General features: G+C 32.7%; 3 protein-coding genes and 1 pseudogene across 7 annotated transcripts; 1 reads left to right on the top strand and 3 right to left on the bottom strand.

The window, feature by feature from the left end:
* The first annotated feature begins 4935 nt into the window (after positions 1-4935).
* LOC111279999 (uncharacterized) lies at positions 4936-9253 on the top strand. 4 transcript variants are annotated; one of them, XM_089756457.1, is made up of 11 exons: positions 4936-5076; positions 5203-5262; positions 5342-5470; positions 5545-5709; positions 5845-6045; positions 6164-6358; positions 6486-6683; positions 6750-6839; positions 7064-7270; positions 7350-8477; positions 8589-9253. In XM_089756457.1, the coding sequence occupies exons 2-11, from the start codon at positions 5220-5222 to the stop codon at positions 9221-9223; spliced, it is 2991 nt and encodes a 996-aa protein (XP_089612583.1). In that variant the 5' UTR covers positions 4936-5076; positions 5203-5219; the 3' UTR covers positions 9224-9253. The 4 variants fall into 4 exon arrangements, with proteins under 4 accessions (XP_089612583.1, XP_022722858.2, XP_022722860.2 ...); XM_022867123.2 differs by having other exon boundaries at positions 6750-6941; positions 7350-9253; XM_022867125.2 differs by having other exon boundaries at positions 4940-5076; positions 7350-9253.
* A 2989-nt stretch (positions 9254-12242) lies between these two features.
* On the bottom strand, positions 12243-14425 carry LOC111279922 (calmodulin-1-like). The gene is made up of 4 exons (XM_022866990.2): positions 13509-14425; positions 13246-13403; positions 13041-13121; positions 12243-12583 (listed from the first exon to the last, which is right to left on the bottom strand). The coding sequence occupies exons 1-4, from the start codon at positions 13582-13584 to the stop codon at positions 12446-12448; spliced, it is 453 nt and encodes a 150-aa protein (XP_022722725.1). The 5' UTR covers positions 13585-14425; the 3' UTR covers positions 12243-12445.
* Positions 14426-15773: 1348 nt separating this feature from the next.
* LOC111279857 (2-methyl-6-phytyl-1,4-hydroquinone methyltransferase, chloroplastic-like) lies at positions 15774-17744 on the bottom strand (annotated as a pseudogene). The gene is made up of 2 exons (XR_016334563.1): positions 16807-17744; positions 15774-16285 (listed from the first exon to the last, which is right to left on the bottom strand). The product of XR_016334563.1 is annotated as a 2-methyl-6-phytyl-1,4-hydroquinone methyltransferase, chloroplastic-like (transcript).
* A 1712-nt stretch (positions 17745-19456) lies between these two features.
* LOC111280093 (protein LIKE EARLY STARVATION, chloroplastic-like) lies at positions 19457-22764 on the bottom strand. The gene is made up of 4 exons (XM_022867257.2): positions 22173-22764; positions 20991-21643; positions 20409-20599; positions 19457-19990 (listed from the first exon to the last, which is right to left on the bottom strand). Exons 1-4 carry the CDS (start codon positions 22654-22656, stop codon positions 19609-19611), a joined length of 1710 nt encoding a protein of 569 aa, XP_022722992.2. The 5' UTR covers positions 22657-22764; the 3' UTR covers positions 19457-19608.
* Positions 22765-23723: the final 959 nt, after the last annotated feature.

Genomic DNA, 23723 nt, shown 5'->3' with positions numbered 1-23723 from the left:
AGGAGTAATTTACTTTTCCAAAGTCGTGGTGCCTCTGTTTAGAGGAGCAATTTACTTTTCCAAAGTCGTGGTACCTCTGTTTAGAGGAGCAATTTACTTTTCCAAAGTCGTGGTGCCTCTGTTTAGAGGAGCAATTTACTTTTCCAAGTTTGTTGCCTCTATTTAGAGGAGCAATTTACTTTCCAAAGTCGTGGTACCTCTGTTTAGAGGAGCAATTTACTTTCCAAAAGTCGTGGTGCCTCTGTTTAGAGGAGCTTTGGTAAAAAAAAAAAAACAAAAAAAATAAAAAAACAAAAAACAAAAAAACAAAAAACAAAAAAACCAAAAAAAAACAAAAAAACCAAAAAAAAACAAAAAAACCAAAAAATGTTGAGTTGAGTCTTGATTGGGTGTCTACGTCTTTGCGCAATTTCTGTTTCATAGAAACTGTGCAAAGAGGGGCAGCTGTAGACACCTAATTGGGTCCGGCCCAGATCAATTGGGCTTGGCCCAAATGGGTAAGCCCAATTCAATTTTATCTTGTATTTTTTTTCTTTTCTTCTTCTTTTGTATTTTATGTATTGTATTATTTATTATTATTATTATGTATTAATATATGTATATATTTATTTATTTATTTTTTGTTAATATTTATGTGTATTTTATTATTTATGTATATATATATATTTTTTATCTTTTTTATTTTATTCATTTTTGTATTTTTACTTATCTAATTATATATCTAATATATATTTTTTTTATTATTATTTATCCTATAATATCTGTTGATTTATCTTCTCTAATTATCTAGTTTTTTTTTTATTTTGATTTTTATTTTGGAGGGCTAGGATTGAAAGTTGAAGAATCCCACTGGGAGTGGGAATTCAATCAGAAGAGTCCAGATTGGATTCAAAGATTGAATTCCCGTCCAAAGGAGAATTGGGATTGATCAGAAACTCCTGATCAATCCCTATAAAAAGCACCCCTGGAACAGATGCTGGAGACACACAGAAAATAGTGAGCAAAGCTACTGATTTGAGAGTAAAGGAGGCGTATAGGAAGCTAAAAAAGGGTTTAGGAGTGTTCTGGGAGCTAAAAGAAATTTTTTGAAGATTTTTTGATTTTTTTTTTCTGGAATTTCTGGAAATTCCAGTTTTCGGTTGACTTTTTCGACGAAACTTGAATTTTCTGGCCAAATCTCCGGCCAACCTTGAAGTTTCCGGTGACCTGCCCAGTTTTCGGCGAAGAATCCCAGAAACCGGCAAACTTCCGGCCAACTTTCGGCTAAATTTCCAGATTCCGGTGACTTTTTCCAGAATCCGGCACCGGTGTTCTTCAGTTTCTAGAGAAAAGGGAGAGAAAAAGGAAGGAGAGAGAGAGAAGGGGAGGAGCATTCTGCCGAAAAACGAAGGAAGGTGCCTTTTATACCCTCCCAAAACGACGTCGTTTTGGGCTTTAAGTTAACCAGGGGATCCGCGCGTTTTGCCGAACCCGACCCGACCCGGGCGTCGACCCACTTTCTGACCCGCGCGTGCCAGCCCCTCCGAGCCGAGCCGAGCCGAGCCAAGCCGCCAAGTCGCTCCCCCCGAGCCGTTTTCTTTTCCTTGAGCCGAGCCGAGATCCGAGCCGCTCCAGGTTTTTTTTTTTTTTTTTTTCTTTGAATTTTTTTATTCCTTTGTTTATTTGTTTATTTTATTTTTTATTTATTAGATTAGGTTTATGTAATATTCTTTTTATTTTCTTTAAATAAAAATAAAAAATTTAAAAAAAAAAATATTTTTAGGGAAAAGTTGAAAGTATCAATTTTCCTTAGAAATAAATTTTCAAAAAATATTTTTAGGGAAAAGTTGAAAGTATCAATTTTCCTTAAAAGAAAAATAAATTTCCAAAAAAAAATATTTTTAGGGAAAAGTTGAAAGTATCAATTTTCCTTAGAAATAAATTTTCAAAAAATATTTTTGGGGAAGAGTTGAAAGTATCAATTTTCCTCAGAAATAAATTTCAAAAAAAAAAATATTTTTAGGGAAAAATTGAAAGTATCAATTTTCCTTGAAAATCAAAATTTCAAAAAAAATATTTTTGGGGAAAAGTTGAAAGTATCAATTTTCTCTACAAAAAAAATCATTCTTTCCTTCCTTTCTATCTTAATTTTGATTTTGTTTTTTTTCTTTTAAATAATCCGACGACGGAGCCTCTGCAAGTGAAACAGTAGTTTTTCTTGCATACTCTTGAGGTGAGAGAATTTTCTCAATTTTCTGCTAAAAGTATTAGAGTCAATTGAGAATAATTTCCAATAATTAATTACTTGATAAAATTTTAAGGCTTTTGGATAACACAAATTTAAGCTGGTACCATCTTTTGATGGGCGTTGTGAGGGTGCTATAACCTTCCTCACAGGTAACCGAACTCTCGAACCCTGTTCTGGTTAGCAGACCTGAACCTATTCTTTTAGGGACCCTTAAACTTAGGTGTTTCCTGAAAGGACAGATTCTTTAGGTGGCCAATCGCACTTAGATAAAAAAAGATTGGTGGCGATTCCCTTAAGTCAATGTCTAGCGATAGATCCTCGGATCTAGACGTTACGACAGTAAGATAATAATTTGTTAAACATTCAGATTGAAGAACGCTGGGCTACTTGGATATCTGTTGTTTTTTCATAGTCTTTACCCAATAAAGTTGGGGCTATACCTCGAAAAGGTCAGATGTTTAATTAAACCCAACAAGGCAAAGCATCGCAAATATGATGACTCTTGGGTCCAAGAGAACCCAGAAAGGGCTGTAAACTGAAACCAATCAAAAACAACAACTAGCAGTAGAGTTAAAATCATTAGAATCCCTGTGAAATGATTTTTTTTTTTTTTTTTTATATAAGAAAGTTTAGGATAAGAGAAAGCTTTTCAGTCTAAGTCTAAGGTAGGTTCTAGGTTTCACAAAGTAACTTACATTAAATTTTCATATTGTTTATATAAAAAAATGATTATTAATAAAAAAATTCAAATTTAAATTTTACAAGTAAAATATTCGAATCTTCGTTATAAAAAGTATCTATCAAGATATAGAATGCACGATATACTTAATAACAGTCATTCTCTGGAGTTGAGGGAGTGAGAGGGCTATTACATTATAGCACTCGAACGGGGCCGGAGTTCCCCTATACCAAGGGGGAACGAAGGGGTCCGAAAGCAAGAACGACGATTTCTTTCTAGTCTCTTTCGAGTCTAGGCGGGGGGGAAGGAGAGTCCTCGTTAAGAAACATATTTATAAAGGTCTAGTCTGAAGTAATACCCTCTCTTTAACTGTAATTCTCTTTAGTTAAACTCGTACTCGTAAGGATAGTCCCCTATTCCTGACCGTCTACCTTAAGGGAAGGAATAGAATAGGGACTACGTATCAACTTTTAACTTATTCAATATGATTAATTTATTTATGCCACCGAAAAGATATAGAGGCATTATGTTCTACCAGGCTGAGCAAAAGCCCTTAATTTTTGTGCACAAAGCTTTAATAATTCAATTTGATTAGAGGGAAATGGCAAAATCACAACCACCCAGATGGTACAATCATTTCAATGCTAATATTTTGTTAAAAGAGTGGCTATGGTGGATATCCACCCACCTTTCCTGCCATTCCCCTCAATTAGGAAAAGATGAAAGGGGTCCAATTACATTGCTTTTGAGCTTGTTCAAAGGTAAAGATATATGAAAGCAAGTTGTGCCATGATGAGTTTAGCATTAGCATATACATGTCCTTAGCCACCCTGCAGCAACAAGAACAAGCTTTGAAGAACAGACCCACCAGTTCATGGCCTTATCAGAACAATTATTCCATTCCCAAAAAAGGGTAAAGAATGGTTAAGTACCTAAAGCCGGCCAATCCCAGTTCCAACATATTTCTTACACAAGGCAGTAGATATAATCTTCAGTGGATTAGATACTGAAGATCTGTCAATCTGCTAACATACTAGTTCATACGGAACATTAAAGTTTGTCTTTGGATTCTAATCATGTCCCTCTAGCCATCTTTTTATCATAAAGGTCAGCTGTCGACAACCATGTAGGTCCTTTCTCTTATGCTTTATCAATGTTTAGACTAAAATCAGGATATGATCTGAGAAAAATAAGGCTTTTTATTATATTTTTATTAACTGTCTAAGATCAGCCGACCTAAATTACAACTCATTTATGTTTGAAAAAAAAATTAAAGAAAAAAAAAAACTAAGAGGTATCCCAAAATCACTACAGCTGGCGGCGTTATGTTGCTGTAATCTGTTCCTAGGACTAACAAACTAAGAACATGGCATCCAAACACCTCTAGTGCATATCTGCAGCATATACAGATATGAATGCCTAGGAAGGTCAGATTAACCTATTTGTTCTTCCAAGATTGCCTAGAATTCGCAAATAATCATACGCTTTCACTCTATGAAATATTGTTTGCTTTCAATTAAAAGATATATTTTACCCTTCACATAGATCCTTAAGATATCTCAATATGAAATTAGAGTATTACAAATTCCTTTTATAGTGTAGCATTTAACTTTTTTTTTGTTGGTGATTTTTTTTATATCAATTGTGTAGATTCACATTCAATCTATAAGATAATACCTGTTTTAATTTAAAGATCTTATGATTTTGTCTTAAAAAAATATCTCACAAATATAAAATTTAAATCTTTACATATATATCATAATAGACCCTTGAAATACCTAAGACATAAAATTAGGGTATTCAATTCTATTTGGGATCTAGCTTAACATAATTTTATGTCAAGAGAGTAGTAGGTACATTTGAATTGCCGACGGTGAACGTTATTTAGTTAATATTGTACTGCTGGTTATTACTCCTATAAAGTTTATGGTCACAGAATGTCAATGTCACACAAAAAGGAAGCGGAATAAGGCAAATGTTCTGCCACTTTAGTGAAATATATCAATTAGGCTGACAGGGGACCCGACTCAGGCTTTTGCTTTAAGCAAATACCAATGAAGTAACCATTTCATCAACTGCTGTAACACCCTGGCAGTCTCACAGAATCAAGCTGTACTCAAATGTTTATAGTCACTTGCATGTGAATATCACCTTCATCATCATCATAATGGTAAGGTTTTTTGGACCGGTATATTTTGAATTAGGCTCCCTTTAGTTCATATACTTCAATCGGAAAGTGCCTGGCTATCATAGTGGATTGCCACAAGCGTTGATCTTTCAGCTTCAATATATTCAGGGCTTGGTGAATTGAACATGGGAAATGAAATGGGGAATAACAACACATCTGGATTGCGACGTAAGTGTATCACAAGATGTTTCTAAATTCACATTTTAAGTTAATGCTTGCTAAAATATAATGCTGTGTAATATTTCAGAAGAAGATTACTCAGCCCAGGAAAAATCTCAGCAAGAAGTTGCTCATGCAGATGATTTGAAAGGACAAAATCATTTAGTTCCAGCAACTCAAGATCTTAACAGTGATGACCAAAAAACAGATGATAAAGGTTAGCAAATTCAGCATTTGACATGCTCAAAATAACTTTTTTTTTTTTTCATTTACAATTCTGGGCTAATGCAGAAGAAGATGACATGACAACTGAAGGCAAGAAATCTCTGCAAGATGATGACAAGGGACAAAATCATGAAGATATATATGTAAATGAAAAAGAGACAGGTTTGGCTTCTATTAATCAGGAGGGAGAGGCAGAACTTCATGATGACAACCGGAATCAGGATGAGAAAGGTTAGTCAGTGCAGTAATTTCTTGCGATTATATTGTTGTCTATTTACAATCCCATTGGACTAAAGCAGTAACATACAATGTCATCATCACACGCTAGAATTTGTTTCCTATGTATAATGATGATGACTGGTGCAGAACAAGATTACAACATGACTCCTGAAGCCAAGGAAAAATCTCTCCAGGAAGCTGCTTACGCAGATGAAGCTGAAGAACAAGATCATTTAGTTCCTTCAGCGGAAGATAAAAGTAATAATGGAAATGAGACAGAGTTGGCTTCTAGTGAACCTGATGGAATGGCATCTTCTAATGTTGAAAACCAGAAGCAGGATGAGAAAGGTTAGTACATAGAATATATCTTGCTTACTGATATATGGTTTTCTATTTACAATTGCATAATTTCAGCATCATCCTTGCTACTATATATTTTTTCTATTATAACGACGGACTGGTGCAGAAAAAGAGAATAGTACAAAAGCAGAAGAAATACCCTTGCAAGAAGCCGCTAGTACAGTTGAAACAAATGCAGAAGCTCACATAGTTCCTCCAGCTGGAGATGAAAGTACTCATGGAATTGAAACAGGGTTGGTTTCGAGTGATCATGATGGAAGGGCGTGTCCTAGTGTTGACAACCAGAAACAGGATGAGAAAGGTTAGTAAATACAGCATTGTGTTGCCAATCTGTTACAATTCCAACGAACTAATGCAGATATACATGTTTCGGCATCACACTTGCTAAATTATGTTTGTACATTCATAATGCTATGGGACTGGTGCAGAAGAAGATTTTAACATAAATGATGAAGCCAAGGAAAAATCCTCACAAGAAGCTGCTAGCAAAGATGTAGTAGAAAGACAAGATCATCTGCTTCCTGCATTTGAAGATAAAAATTCTCATGGAAATGAAACAGGGTTGATTTCTAGTGATCCTGAGGGAACAGATCCTCACTGTGACAATAGAAAACAGCAGGAGAAAGGTTAGTAACTGCAACAATTTTATTTGCCAATATATGGTTGTCTATTTACAATCCTGATAAATGCAGACGAGGACAACACGGATGCAGAACTACTGCCAAAAGATGATCATGAGGATTATATTGAAGAAAAAAATCTAACAATTCCTACAGCTGAAGGTGAGGATTGTAGTATAAACACAGAGGCAGAGGCAGAATTGGGTTCTGGTGACCCACTGGTGGTAGGAGATGCTCTTGATGACCAAACAATAGAAGGGCGAGGTTATTAAATTATCATTAGCATGCACAATTTGAACTCCAATTATTTCGCCTTTTATTTGAGTTGCTATTTCATCTGTTCATTAAAATTTTTGAATCATATTTTTGCCATTCTATGTTTATAGAACAAGGAAGAACTGAACTTCATCCTCCAGATGAGTCTACAAAAGTTGAAGAAAAACCAAGTGAAGCGTTCAATGAAGGCTGCGAAACCCAACCGGCTTCTTCATCCAAAAACTTGGGAGATCATGAGATACAAAAGGAATCAAGTTTCAGGGAGAATCTATCTGGAACAAGGCATCATTTTGAGAATCAGAATTCCATGATGAAAGGTTAGTACTCTTCTTTTAGTGAGTATTAAAAGATACCGATACATCATAAAAATAACGCAAGATACTTATTTTGCAACAGAGGATGAGGGGACTAGAAATGCAATTCCTGATGCAGCATCTTCTACTTCAGATGATTCAGTACCTCAAGAACCTGCAGTTCTAGAGCCTGAAGAACATGAATTGGCCAAAATCCACACTAAGCAACTGGTACAAGTGTGCAATGGGCCACTACAAAGTGAGGAAATGATCATACCATCTTTAACATGCCAAGATCAGGAAAATGGTTTCATTTTGGATTCTAGCATATCAACTGATATGGTCGAGTCTCCTGATCCCAGTCTGGAGGTTGAAAAGGAAAGAGATGACTTTTTGGTGAAAGAGATGGCAGCCAAAAAAGTGGCCAGTGAAGAGAAATTTGAACTTAAAGATGGGGATGAGGCTGGGAATTATCATTTAGGAAATATAACCACAATAACGACAGATTTGCCTAATGGAGTTGGAGCAAAATGCAATGAAGAGTTTCCAAGTGAGATGAACTCAATGAAAAATGATTCTCCTGAATCACAATTAGAAGCTTATCTGTCAGGTGAGACACCGAAGTTTTTAGTGGAAGTTTCTAAAACTGAAGAGAAAGGCATAGTTCTTAGTCAGAAAGCAACATTGGTAAAGAAAGAATCAGAAAACGAATATAGCAATTATTTTCATTTGCAAATTCAATCTGGAGAGGAGTCAATTGAAAAATTAGATGTCCAAGGATCTGAGGAAGGATCAAATATTGATGAGCAAAATGCCTCTCCACCACAGTTCGTGATGAATGGTTGTCAGAACGAGGAAAAAAGATGTCTGCTGGAACAACAAAAGGACACACAAAAAGTTCAGTTGATCACTGACCCTGCTGTCATTTCTGCAGATATTTTTCTCACGGATCAAAAATACAATGAAGAAGATTCAGAAGAAAAGAAAATGGTCGAAGCAATGGACAAAAAAATCGAAGATTCAAAACCCATTGGAAATGATACACCAAGTAGAGAAAATGAAGTACAATGTATATCTCGCTCACATCCTATAGAACAAGCAGAGGCATTTTTTAGCCCATCTCCTTTTCTCCATGTTTTGACCGAGAAGAAGCAACATGACAGTTACGCGGAATGCAAGAAAGTTCAGAATAGCAACGAGTCCATGGCAGAAGTAATCCAAGAAAGTTCTGGTGAGTATTCTACCACTGAAGCTTCTTCTTTTGCGAACCAAAACTTGGCAGAGAAAAATGTAGTTTCCATAGTTGAATTGACTGGTCAGAAACCTCTATGGGATCTCTCAGAATGTCCAAAACCAACTGCAGTGATAATGGCGGAGACTATGCCTTCATTAAAACAGTCTAGTCAACAATGTGCAATTGTTGAAACACCTGCTATTGCTAATGGTGAATATTACCAACAAGAAAGTGTGGGAAGGTTCAGCACTGAATCGAATCCTGATAACATGAGCATTCATGCTCAAATGAGGAAATCCCCGAGCTTTGATCTTGATCTCCGAATTGATGCAAGAGCAGAAGAATCAGATCAGACCCCTTTGCTGTATCAGGATAAGACTACAATCGAGAGCTTCTCAGGCCAGGCTGATGTTGCTGATCCTGGAAAACCAGTAGCAAACACTGAGTATGGTAAAAACTCATCACAGTATGAAGCAATGCCTGTAGAAGAGAAAGTTGTTACATTAGAAACAAGTGATTCTGAGAAGTCAAAAACCCCATTCCCTGGCTTCTCGAAAGAAGAGGAAGAAGCTGATCAGATGTTAATTTCTCCAAAGAAAGGAGACAACCAATCCACTGCGAAGAAGACAACCAAGGTTTCAGCCAAGGAAGTCACATCTTCTTCAACAAAAGGTAAAGGGAAGCGCAAGCCCAGGACTTCTCTCTTTGGCACCTGCATGTGTTGTGCAACTGTGATAAATTAAACAGTTTGGAATGCATTTTTCATGTTCCCAGTTTCATTTCTTCTTTTATTTAATTTGTTTTGTTTGGTTGGGTTTACTTTTTCTTCGTTTTTCCAACTAAGTTTTCTAAAATGGAGTTTTGGGATTTAATTTATTGGAGATGAAATGATATTAGAGTGAAATAACTTTGTAACTACGTTTTTTTCTTTATTTCTTTGTGTAGTTTGTATAGACTTTGACTGGCATGGTGATGTAAGTTTCTGTTGGTTGAGGGAGAGAATTTGTATGGTCTGGGAAGATAATTGAAAGTTAGGCAGCATTTGCGGCCTTTGATTGCAATATATGCATTTCATAAATGATTCTTAAATTTTTTTATTTTAATTCCACTTTTGTTCCTAACTTATGAATTATTCTATTTGGGTCATTAACTTTTAAAGTGATCTCATTTTGATGGCATATTTTTTGCATTAAACAAGAGAAAAATAACTCTAGTATTGGTTTATTTGTCTTATTCTAGGTTGGTTATTGTATTTTTAAAAAAATTGCAATCTGATACTAAAAATAATTAAAAGAAAATATTACAATTGTTAAGATTTAAAATTATTAAAATTATTTTTTAAAAACAATTACTCCAATCAATTAAATTTAATTTAAATTCTACATAGTTGCCATTCATCTATATATATATATAATTTTTTTTTTCCTTGGTGAAATACCATAAGAACGAGGCAATCGAAACAAAGTTGTGGACATGTGAAAATGAATGAAACCCAAACTGATTTATGTGCATGGTATTTGATTGCTTCAAGTTTTGGGATCTCTAATTTTCTTCTACCATTTGACTTTGTTTCTTGCTTTCACACAGCAACATAAAATTAATATGAAAATAACACGAAATAGCCCTACCAATTACCGTATCTAAGTTTGACTAGTACAAATAAAGAAAATGAAAACGCAAGAATTTAAAGGACTTGGTAATGCGTACAAACCTCTTATAAATTATCTCAAGTATTTTGCTTCTTAAAGCTAATGTGAAATGAACAACTGAACAGATGGTAGTTGTTTTTTGAAAAGGGGAAAGAGGCAGGCATGAGGACATCTTGGAATGTCTATATTCAAAGTTTCAAACCCGTCATTGATCCTCAGTCAAAAGTCAGAAATTAATTGAGAAACAATGTTGGAGAAATTTCACATGTATTTTTTAGGAGGGAGGCAAATTTTGAAAAATTATAAATTAATAAGTGAATGATTAAATTGATTAAAATTCATCTTTTTAAATGAAAAAATTTTGAGTTCAAATTTTATCGATTATCATTTGTCGAGATCATATTAAATATATAATCTATAATTATTTATTTTAAATTATCGAATATAACACATTTTATTTTAATACGATAGATTAAATAATTTATTTATTTTTTATTTTTTATTAAAAAATAAAAAATAAAATGAAAAGCTTTTGTGATAGGATATCAAGTAAACAAAATAAGCCAGTAACAACCCCCCATATAACCATAAAAGGGTAGCTTCATTAGCAAGTGACTAAGTTGTTTACTGTATATTTTATATTTTCTTCTTTGCCTTGGGTTTTGGTCTATAATTAAAAAAATGAGTGGCATTGTTATTTTAAAAAAGAATTTAATTAGTTTATTTTTATTTAGAATTTGAAGTAAAATATTTTTATTTTTTGATATAATAAAAATTAAAAAATAATTAAAAATTTTAACAAAATACTTTAATTTAAATAAAATATTCCATTGCATGATCCAAAAATTAAGTTTAACAATAGTAAATAAAAATAAAATATGACATAATAATCATAAATGTGTGCTGCAATCTACTACCACATCTAAATTTAATTAATTATACTTTCCAACATGCAATAGAGACAGTTTCATTCATTTACATTTTACAAAGTCCTTTTCAATTCTTGTCACTAGATGTCTTGTGAAGCCGATTGATACGATCAACAAATTCATCAAAATTTTAGAGATAGAGGAGGAAGTCGAACAGTAGTTTTAGCAAAAAAATAGATATATCTTTCTCAATGATAACATAATCTAATGCTGTCTAAAATATATATATATATATATATTTTATATATATCTTGTTTAAAATTATTATATATCACATTTGAAATTATGCCTCATCTATCATAATTCATTAGTTTCAGTTAATGTAAAATTTCAACTAAAGTTAAGACTGGTAATCTAACTCGAATCTATTAAGCTCTGATCCAATTTTGTAAGAATTTTTTTTTTGAAAATCAAATTTTAAATCGAATTAAAATTTTTTTTAAAAAAATCAAAATCAAGTTTTAGATAGATTAGATTCGATTTAATATATATAATATTTTTTAATTAATTATTTAATTATATATTTTTTATATTTATTTAATTATATATTTATATTTTAAAATAATATTTTATTAATTTAAAATTAAATTAAATTAATTTTGATTAGGGTTGACATCGGGTCGGGTTCGAGATGAGTTTTGCTCGCCCCGAACTCGACTTGACTTTATGCATTAATAAACACGAACTCGATTCTATTCAAAATTTTTTTTTTTGTTTTTTCATACTCGAACTCGAACCCAAATATGATATTATATAAATCGTACTCGATTCGACCCGAAATTAATAAAATATTATTTTTTAAAATATAAAATATTATTTTTTAAAATTTAAATATTTAAAAATATCATTATATAAATAATATAAATCAAAAATTAAATAATTAATTAAAAAATAATTTTTTATATAATATCATATCGGATCGAATTTACCTAAAACCCACCTGAAACCTGAATTTCAAAAAAAAAAAATCAACCTCATATGATCGATCAAAACCTGTCGGGATCGAGTTGAATTTCTGTATCTAATTTTGATTTTATACGCTTGTATATTAGATATAAATAAAATAATATTTTAATATTTATTATATAAAGTTGAATTAAATTCAAGAAGAGTTTTTACTCGTCTTGATCCGTTTTGATCTCTAACCATAAGGCAAGAAGAAAATGGGGAAAGGAAAAGATGTATTGAACAAAAGTGAAAGGTACTAGTAAATTCTCAAGTCTTTAAGCTAATTAAAGTTTGGTCGGACATCATTGCCTACAACGAGAAAAAAACAGTACAACAAATAAGAACAATCACCTGATGGAGATAGAAACAAAACGAATTTTGAATACAAAATTAATAAAATAATTCTTCAATCAAATAGTTGACGAAGAAAATTTTTGTTTCATCCAACGGTAGCCATCATTTTGACAAATTCTTCATAGTTAACCTGACCATCACCGTCCAAATCAGCTTCTTTGATCATCTGCTCAACCTCTTCATCAGTTAATTTCTCACCAAGATTGATCATGACATGCCTCAGCTACAACATAGTCAAAAGAGAAAATTAATTTTTTAATTTGGTTTGAATTCTTTTTAAATGCATATAATAAAAAAAATTCAAAACCCCAAAGGCAATGTCTTATAAAAAATATGGCTAATATTCATTGCATGGAAAAAACATTACAGCCTGTATGAATGTAATATTTGAAAAGTTTTAAACAAACTTTCATGGATGCATAGTCAGTAGCAATGGTCCCCATAGCTAGCTATTTGTATTTAATTTTCATACTTATCAATATGAACGCAAAGCTCAAAGATGAAAGATTGGAACCCAAGTCAAATTTTTCAAATTGAATGGGTGCTTTAGCAGGTTTTGGATTGAATTCTCTCATTGAATAAACCTTGGGTTGAAAGTACTACTTGGATTAACTGCAAATTTATCAATTGGATATGCTCATTAAAAAATTAATGATGAAGAAAAAGGTATCAAAATTTACCTCATTAGCTGAGATATACCCGTTTTGATCCTTGTCAAAAACCTTGAAAGCCTCTTTAAGTTCGTCCTCTGCATCAGTTTCCTGGTTTTTGACAGAAACCAATTTAATCTTATCTATTCTTTTTCTTTTTTTTTTTCTGGCCGAAATTGTCATATCAAACCGAATTGCAACAGTATAAAATGCTTACAGTAATTTGTTTTTTTACCTTCATTTTCTTGGCCATCAAGTTCAAGAACTCTGCAAACTCAATAGTTCCATTTCCGTCGGCATCGACTTCACTTATCATGTCCTGAAGCTCTTCTTCCGTCGGATTTTGATCCAGGGATCTAATCACCGTTGCCAATTCTTCCACTGTAATGCAACCTAATAAACATGCAAATAGTAAAACCACCATTAACATAAATGACCAAAACTAGAATTAAGCTGCAATTAGTTTTTAACACAAAGTGAAGAACAAAGAAAACTCACCATCCCCATCTTTGTCAAAGAGACAGAAGGCTTCTTTGAACTCAACAATCTGTTCTTCACTTAGTATATCTCCCATGCTTCTCGGTTTGGTTGCCTAGAAAAAAACCTCAGGAAAGAGAAAGAAAGTATGCGTCTATGTTGAGTATAGCACAAGCTTAAATGGGTTTATGTAGAATTCCAATGTGGGGAAGTTGAGTGAAAATTTCTTTGAATTTCATAATCAAAGTCAAATCAAACTGATGACTTAAGTTGTTGCTACAGTACCAAGATCATGACATTTTCATTTCTTTAGAAGGACCTGATTTAGAAAAAGAAAAAGAAAATAATCTTTGTGATTAATTAAAATGTTAATCTGCCTTGGGTTTGTATAATAGTAGTGAATAAGTTACGAGAAATTAAAATTTTATGACAACTGTAAGGATCAGGTGTTCAGGAGACAAAACTACAAAAGCATTCAAAGCAAAAGACTGGAGACAAGTATGGGACTATAGGGAGATGTGTACTCTGTTTTTCAACCCCAGAAAGCACGCTGCATTGCTTGCACGACCCCATCCATATATCTGTTTCAAAACTTTCCCTGTTATGAGTTTTTGTTTTAAGAATTAACATTGTTGATCTAATTCATGCCTTAGTGGTTGAGAGATTAGTTGAAGATTGAAAATGAGAGTTTGTGTGATCTATATCAGAGAAAAAAAATCATGAGATGCCAGAGTTGGTATTTTAAATCACATTATGAGTTCAAGTCAGTAAAATATGTATAAAAAAAAATGAGAGAGGGAGAAGCCAGCAAATAGAGTTGAGTAGTGATTATGTAATTTGTCTAATCTGATTCTATAACCACTGTCATATAATTTTGTTGAGTAGTTGATATTTAATATTATGTGGGCGAAAAGATTATGAATGATAGGATTTTCTCATTATAAAATTTAATTTAAGTAGGGATCTAAGAAATTATAGAAGTGACAACCTAAGCCAATAAAAGAAAAGAAAGAAAACCATAAATGTGCATGGCTGTCCACGCGGTTTTATTTTGCTGCATTGGCAGAGCAACTTTAGACTTTTTGAGTGCGGTTGTACTCTTTGAAATTGGTGGCAAAATTTAGTAATAGAAAAGTTGGGATAGGATCTAGACAAAATAGTTTACTTAGCCACGGAGTCGACACTGAATCAACACGTAAGAAATAAGTAGAGACAGAGTCATGGTCGGCAGTTTAGACTTTGATTTCAACCTTCTGGAAAATATATAAAAAAACATAGAATTGACTATGGAAAAGTTTTGGGATTGTTTGGAAATGGAAATTGGAGGGTTTTTTTTTTTTTTTTTTTTTTTTTTTTTTTGTGTTTCTGCATATGCTTTTTCTGACTGACTCGTCGGTTTGCTCCAGGTAATAGGGCCTTGAATTGTGTGCTTGACTAATGGTCCTGGTCTGTCACAATTGAAAACCATTTCGTCATAGCCCAGACTTGAAAATGTTCATGTCTCTAGCCTGTCCGAGGAGGGACGGGCCTTGTCACTGACCAAAATCATAAATGAGGCCTTTTTTCTCTCTGTTAGTTGATAAAATTTTATAATTGATGTATTTGCATTATATACAATATTAATATTTTATATATTTATATTATATTTTATATAAAAATTATATATTATAATTTTTTTATATAAAAATATAAAATATAAAATATATTTTTGATTTTATTAATTTATATATAATTTTTATTAAAATTTTAAAATAATTTTTTTATATTATTTTTATGTTATATTATTTTATTATAATATTATATCGTATTTTAAATTATTATTAGTTAGTAATCGGTGTATAGTAGTAATTATAGAGTGAAGTAGACTTTTCTCTTTTTGTGCAAATTGGGATATGAAATAACAAAGAAAATCTTTTTAGCGTGAATATTATTATGTAATCACGTACCACAACAAACTTTCTGAAAAAAAAAAATCGTTGATTCTTTTTATTGTGCAAATGATATTATTTAGTTTAATTTTTACGTAATTATACTTATTAATTTATTTAAATTACATTTAAATTGAACATCATCACAAATTTACGTAATTTTGAGTCAAGAATGATAAACCAAACACAACATTTTTTTTTTTGTTTTTGTCAAATCATATATGATTTTTGTAAAATTTTAAATTTTTTATTTTTTATATCATTTTTATTTCGTATTTAAGATTGACAGATCTAATCATCACAAGTCGCTAACAAAATGGCTAAGATGGATTCTTAATTAAGCTCAAAGACGGAGCTAGAAACCCAAGTCTATCTTCATATGACAGAAATTTTAAGATTACAGGATAGGCATATGAACCTCTTAGCCAAAAATATTTCAGCAAGCACAAGGAGTTCCATATTGGACTTTGACATATTTGTTCGATTATATGATGTTAACTTAAGGAAACCACATATATTAGCCACAAGAAATTCATAACAAAATCTAAAGACAAAGTATGCTACCTTTAGAGGAGAGTCTCCTGACAAGGGCTTCACTCCAGTGACACAGCAACCCATGATCAAGCCATGTCGTCGGACACCACGATACCATTTTGGACCAATCCTTTTCAGTTTTACATCTTTGAAACCAGCCTTTTTGAACCATTCTATATACTCTTCCTCTTTTGGAAAGAGCATCCACATATCCGCAAAAAAGTGAGACAACCAGAATGCTGGATATACAGGACCTATAACACAGGCTTTCCCTCCTATTTTCAGTACCTGTAAACGTCCTTAATCCCACGTTGAGGGTCCGGCCAGCACTCAATACTGGGGAGCACAATCATAAAAGCACATACAATAAATATCAAAGACATGCTTCACACACAACTTAGAATATACACCAATTTATAATTGAACATCAAGAAAGCTTGATATATGAAAAGAATAGCATTCTTTAATGCAAAATATCTCTTACAACAGCTATATACAATCTTCAATTTCCCATTCAAATCATACAAATGAATGTCACTAGCAAAACTGTTCTAAAAGGTAGGGATATTCAATATTCAGTTTTAATCGAAGTAATCAATCAAATCACTTAATTTAATTAATCGGACAGATTGAAATTCAATCGATTAATTTTTAAAATTAATAAATTAATTTGATTAACAAAAATAAAATAACATAATTTAGTTCGAAATTAACCAAACCAACTAAACGAATACTCTACCAAAAAGAACCCAATTGGACAATTCCCAAAAATTGCTTATAGACATAAAAAATATTTTTCATAACTGCAGAAAACCATGGCAAAATTTTAATATAAGAAAGGTAAATGGAGATATTACCTCCCTGCGGATACATATCGGTCAGCATAATCAGTAGGAAATGGGAGATCCTTCGCATCACCTTCAGTTATCTTGCATTCCTTCAAAGGTTCCTTCTGCTAGGCCTCGGCAAGCTGGTGAGGTGACTGATCAAGAATTGTGACATTCTTAGCATCCACATGTTTCACTATACCAAGAGTAGAAAACCCAGTTCCACTCCCAACATCTACTACTATCATATTCCTAGCATAAAGATCAGCTGTTTCAAGCGCCTCATCACGCACATCCTCAGTCCAATGACCAGGGTTTCTGATATGATCATAGACTATTGACAAAAACCTGTAAAAGCAAAACGCTTCTTTCTTGTGTTGTATGAACCTAGGCTGAGAAACAGGCCTGGAGGATGATATACTGCATCTGGGTGATAATATTCTAGTCTTTTGGTTCTTGCTATAAGAAATTATACACTTCTGGGGCAAGCACCTAAAATGAAAATTTGACCCCAAAAAACCTAACCCTGTTGGGGCTGCTCCACTTACGAGCTTGAGATTTTCAGCTCCACTGAGCATTGAAGAAGCCATGAAATGATAGAATTGTGAAAACCCAGAAACACCAAACCCAAAATACTCTGCTATGTCACTCAGTACATGTGATACTGATAATTCAACAAAGAGAAACTCAGACCAAATATCATCTAAATATAAGCATTGGAAAGAAGGAAAGAAAGGAAATAAAATCGCTTAAAAAATATAAGAGAGGCTTGGAGATGGTGACTTTGAGAAATGAAATGCCACAAAAAAAGAAGGATTAAAAGCTTCCCATTCCAGTATTGAATTGGAACCACACGTTATGGTGGTTGTGATACACTGATTGCTAACTACTCAAGGAATAGACACTCGGGGCATCAAGATATACGACAGACTGCTTGCCCTTTTCGTAATCGTCGTCGTCCTCCTTGACCTTTTTGATGAAAAAACGAACCGTTTCAATGGTCAATTCAATTTGGGGTCCCTCTAAAATCACTCACAAGCCGTTCCCTTCACCAGCAGTGATTTTAGAAAGAGGAAGAAATATTATGGATATCTCATTTTAATTATTTCTTTCTTTTATAAAGATGAAGTTTATCAAGATAAAACGACTCTAAATTAAGGAATCTATGCTGAATCCAGTAGGAGCGAAAAAAAAAAAATCATTGCTGCTTAAGAAGCTCATCTTCAAGTCAAAAATTTCTGTCCCACTGCCTCTATCACTACACTGTCATCAAACGAAAAAAAAAAGAAAAAAAGGCAAGCGGGGGTTTAATTAGAAGAAAAAGTATAATGGGCGGTGAGTTTATTAACTGGAGACTTGAGCTGCAATCAAAAAAAAAAAAAAAATCCAGTTGGAGGGTATAATCTCACCTCGCTGGTGGCTACTAATCATTCAAACCTAAGGGCCATTTGAACGTGTAATAAAATTAGTTTCGATAAAATTAAAAATAAAAATAATGATGAAATTAATTATTGTTACAATAAAATTAAATATTATAATAATGAGATATGTATTTGAATACAAATAATAATAGATACAATGAGTTGAAGTATAATAAAAAAAAATAATTATTAAAAATATTAAATTTAAAATTGTATGTAATTAAATATAGTCTTTTTATATTTATAAATTTAACAAATAATTAAAATTTAATAAATTTTTTTATATGCATTAATAATTATGTCAAAAATTAATAATATGTATGTATTAAATTTAACAAAATATTTTTATTTAATTATTTAAGATTTATTAAATAATTATATAAATGATAAATTAAATAATTATAATAAATTAATTTAAAAAACTTTAAATTAATAAAAAATAAAATAACAAGAAAAGCAAAATTAAAATAAAGGAAAAGGTACAGGTGGCAAAATACATCTGCTCAGTAGCCCATGCATTATAATAGTAAGGACAAAAAGGAGATAAAAAAAAAAAAAGAAAAAGAAGAAGGATGTTAATGAGAAAAATAAGTGCGGTGGTGATTAAAATTTTCATGAGAGGAATAAAGTTCTAGTGACCAAAACGTGGGTTCAGTTAAATTAAAAGGCATTCAATCATCAATCAGCTATATGCCAAATGAATCCACGGTGAGATTAAGGATCTCGATCACACCTCACTGGGAGCCATTGGGCATCCAAATGGGGATTCAATCAATATAATTACAGATTCGAATTTTAACTTTGATTTAAAAATTTGAAACTTAAATTTCAATTTGAATTTAATCTGTTCATATTAAGTTTATATCTAATTGAATCGTTCAAATTAAATTAAGTTAACTTGACAAATTCAATTAGATTTTGATAAAATTATAAATATTAACATTAAATATTATATTTTTATTATTTACTTATATATAAAAAAATAAAAACTTGATTAATTGAAAAATTTTATAAATTGTATATTAAATTTCTTTAAATTTATTCAAACTTAACTTTATTCGTCGTTTGAGTAGTTTAAATTTGAGTTTAACTTAATAATAAACGAGTTAAATTATGAGTTTTTTTAAATCAAAGTTTGAATAGCTCACAAGTAATTTGAAGGTTTACGCCCCTAAACTTAAAAGAAACAATTCCAAAAATATTCATAGAAGACTACTAAACCAGTTTTCGAAAGTAAAGAAACAGAAGAGAAGCTGCTATGAGAAACATGCAAACTTCAGCAATATGTCAGATTATTTTTGTTTTTAACACTAGTTTCTTTGTGAGGAACTATAGCTACTTATTACTAAATTTTACCTTTATATGAAAAATGTACTTGAGTAAATAAATAAATAAACAAACAAACAAAGGTTTATTGTTCAGACATCTCAGATGGCTTCTTAACCTCCCGCAGCTGCACAGAGTTGTCGAAGCAGTGATAAAAACCATAGTGTGGGAATCTCTCATACCAAGTCTCTTGCTCCACATGTGTGTCCCAGTGCTCCCCACTGCTACTCTTCCCATATTTGTGAACCCATCCAGAGCCATTATGGTGCTCACCCCAAGTGCGATTCCAGCGATCCCCATGTTTCCCTTGCCACCATGTTTCACCCTGCTTTACACCATGGCCATTGGGGTCAAAATGTTCATCCCACTTGTCACCCCATTTCGCCCAACCATCACCTTCGCAGCGCTCTGCCCATTTGTCAGTGTATTTCACGCTGCCACCATATCCATCATATTGTTCTCCCCACCTGCCAAAGGTGAAAAACGAAGTGATCAAACATATAAAATCAAACTGGATGAAAGTAGCATCTTCATCCTCCACAGATTGATCTTAAATGAAGTGGCAATCTTTTTACAGTTCAGTTGAGTCGAGTCATGAATGATTAGACCACAAACATTTATATTCAACTGAGTTCAGTAGCCTCACAAAGAGGATGGATGCAAAAAAAACCCTAAAAATTCCAAATAAACTTTGAATGACAAGAGACAAGGATTTAAGCATTTCAAGAATTTAGAGTTCTTGACAGGGTAAAATATCTACAGGGATCAACAAGGAAATGATCTAGTAAGAAGACCAGTTCAAGATTGCCACCATAAACAAACTCTGGACTATAGAAAGTAGGAACAGTGCAAAATTATATCCAAACTAGATATGAAGTTTAGTACCTTTCATGCCAAACATGAGCATGACCAGCCTCAAGGGGTGTGTTTGGGTCAATGCTGCACCATTTGTCAGCCCATTTCTCAGATTTTCCAGATGCATCATAATGTTCCCACCAATTTTCTTGCCACTCCTCACCTTTTGCATTCTTTCCCCATTTATTAGCAGTTTTTTCAAGATGTACAAGCCCGCCATCCTGCAACAAAGAACACTTTAAGATTGTTTTTTTTCTTTTAACATGGTTGCTGCAAAACAAGATTCTGATAAATAAAAAATCATGAAATCCAAGTACAGTCTAGTTGCAAATTTACAGATGAGCTAACCCTACAGGGGATTCTCCTCACATTCATTTATTTTATTACAATTCTACAAATATCTGACCCCGACCATTCATTGTACAAAGTTCCACGTATACTCACATGGAGCCCAGATAGGCCCTATAATCATGAATATGGATGGTTGAGTTTCATAATTGTATCACAATTAATTAATCATAGAGGATGTGAAACCTAGAAGGTAAAATGCAATGAAAAGAATTTGATTTGAGAAATGTATTATTCTGCTTCAAGTATGCAGCTTTTACTGACCTGCAACATTGATTCTCTCCAGTTTTCACTCCAAACATTCCCATAAGCATCACGTCCTGATTTCTCAGAACCCAGCTCCTTGTAACCGAACTCATCGGAAGCCTCCCAGTACTTCTCTTGCCACTCAACAGCTTGGTCAGCACTAACACCCCTGATCATTGTCCACCTGCAAATCACACCATCAGGTCTTTTCTCAATTCCTGTTTCCGTCCACCATCTCCTTCCTTCCGCACTGACTCCTTGGGAAGATAATTCTTCTGCCTTATGAAGGGCATCAGCTGCTTCTGCAGCATGTGCAGAAAATTCAACTTCAAGATTATGTTCCTCTTTTAAAGAAGTCTTTTCTACAGCAACCTCAGGTACTTTTGTTTTATCAACCTCTATCAATGACTGAAAAGGTGGAAGATTGCGGGTGGCCTCATAAGTTTTAGTCTCGAAAGGAATAGAGAGAAAACCGAAAGACTGATCTTTCTCTAAAACTGGATTGCTCGAAATTGGATACTCTGAAGTTTGTCTAGCAGTCTGCAATCCATCAATATCATCCAAAATCGGATCAGTACTTTGAGGAGGTGTCCAGGACCAAAAATCTGGACCAGGTGTTCCATTTCCAGAATTACCCGATGAAGTAACAAAAATGCTCCCACTCTGCTTTCCTGTTAAATTAAGATTCAATTCCCTATAACAACATTGCCTAGTAAAATTTAACAAACAATAATAGTAATATTTTAAGTACAAACAGAACTCTGATGATCATTCCTCCTTTGGGTCTAGGAAAATTATCAGTAGCTAAGTGCCAAAGATAAAACTAGCAGATATCTTATTTCAAATAGTAGCAATGTCTATAAAGTACTGATTAACCCTTAAAGGGGAGGGCATAATCCGGAAAGGGGGAGGAGATCCTGATTCCAAACCAGCACTTCTATATCCTCATAAAACCTCCCAAATATGTAAGTTTTGCCTCTCTTTTTCTTTATTTCCTTGTGACAGACACACATAAAAAAAAATTAACTCAGATTCTTTTATTGGCTTCCAGGAAATGTCACTCCTTTTCATTGAAATGATATCCCCAAATAAAAATTAAAAAAAAAATCATAACTTAATTCATTTAAAGAAGGGAAAAAAAAACCAACGAACAATAAATAACATTTAAAAAATTACAAATATAAAGATTTTTGTTCTTACCCTCTTCTTCAACTCTAATTGTTCTGCCATTTTCGTTCTTGGAATCTTCCTTTCCCGGAGACGAATCGTTCTTCTTGATAATGGATCGAGCCGCCGCAATCGCCGCCGCAGCACGATCAATTACTTGCATTCTCTGAATCCGATCCCTTTCCTCCTTCGGAGTTTCCAGAATCTTCTGGAACTCCTCGCTCTTCTTCTCCATAACCTCTTTATTATCACCATTACCGACACCGCTATCATCGTCGATCTTAGCCAAATTCTGGGCTACTTTTTGAAACTCGGTTTCCTTCTTTTCCCTCTCCACCGCTTTCCTCCACATATCAAGGTACGAATCGCCGCCATCAACGGCTCTAGCAACCGTCAGGTTTGTCCTGCTTCTACTTCTTTGATTGACTGTTTTTGGCGCGGAAATGAAGGCATGTTTATGGTGGTCGGGAGGGAGCGGAGTGGAGGCGAGTAGAGTGGCGCGTGAGAGAGAAGCCATTTCTTGGGAGGTTGAGAGTGAAGTAGAACCGAAGATATAGACGTTGGAACTTGGAACTCTCTTCTGAAACTCTCTTTGAAGTTAACGCCTGATTTAGTGAGATTTACTCCTCCTCTTTTTGTTTTTTTCTTTTCCTTTTTGGCTTTTTCTTTTTTTAAATTATTTTCGTGGCATTGAAGGAAAGCTCAGATGCGGATCTGGCGGTGGTCGGTTGAGTTTTAACGGATTTACCTGTTTTTTAAACTGTGAAAACGAAATTAGACGTACAATTTTGACACGTGGAAGTCTTTGGATTGCAATTTCTTTTACAAGGCTTTGCAATTTTATATAATAACTAGTTTTTTTTATCCATGCCAAATTTTTTATCATATTTTTTAAAATTTAATTTATAATAATTTTTAAATTTAAATTAGGATAAAATTATATATTTTGAAAAATTACGATAAATATAAATTTTTAAATTTTTAAAAATTAAATAATTGATTGAATAAAAATATTTAAAATTATCTTACTTGTCAAGAATATAAATTATCCACTTAAACGTTCACGTAAATAAATTTTATTAGATTTTTATATATATTATAATATAATATTATATATGATAATTAAATTATTTTATATTTTATGAGAATTTTTTTTATAATAAAATTAGGAATGCTTTCTAATTTGTCTAAAATTAATTTTCTTTTTGAATAATTTTAATTGTGTATTTCTAATTAAAATGAAACTACTAAACAATAGTTTAATATCCCTTTTAAAATATACTTTACTCTGATAAAGAAACTTGTAAGAACATGTAATTTGGAAATAAATTTGTCTGCATACTAACAAAATATAAACCAATAAAGCATTAAGTTTGGTAAACAGAAAAAGTTGTTGAATTATCAAATAAATTGAAATTGCTTTCATGCTAACTTTAACGAATAATTATCAAATAAATTGAAAGATTTGTTTAATATGTACCTGTAATTTGCAAGCGTATGTTTCAGTTTTTTCACAAAAAAACTTGCTTAAATCCTAGCAAATCTGTTCAGCTTTTTGCAAATTAATTGTAGGAAGAAAAAAAT

Source organism: Durio zibethinus, chromosome 27 (assembly GCF_047325235.1).
Source record: "Durio zibethinus cultivar Kanyao isolate XHJ-2024 chromosome 27, ASM4732523v1, whole genome shotgun sequence".
Classification (NCBI taxonomy): domain Eukaryota; kingdom Viridiplantae; phylum Streptophyta; class Magnoliopsida; order Malvales; family Malvaceae; genus Durio; species Durio zibethinus.
The sequence above is the reverse complement of the archived record's forward strand: the minus strand, read 5'-3'. Positions and strand labels throughout refer to the sequence as shown.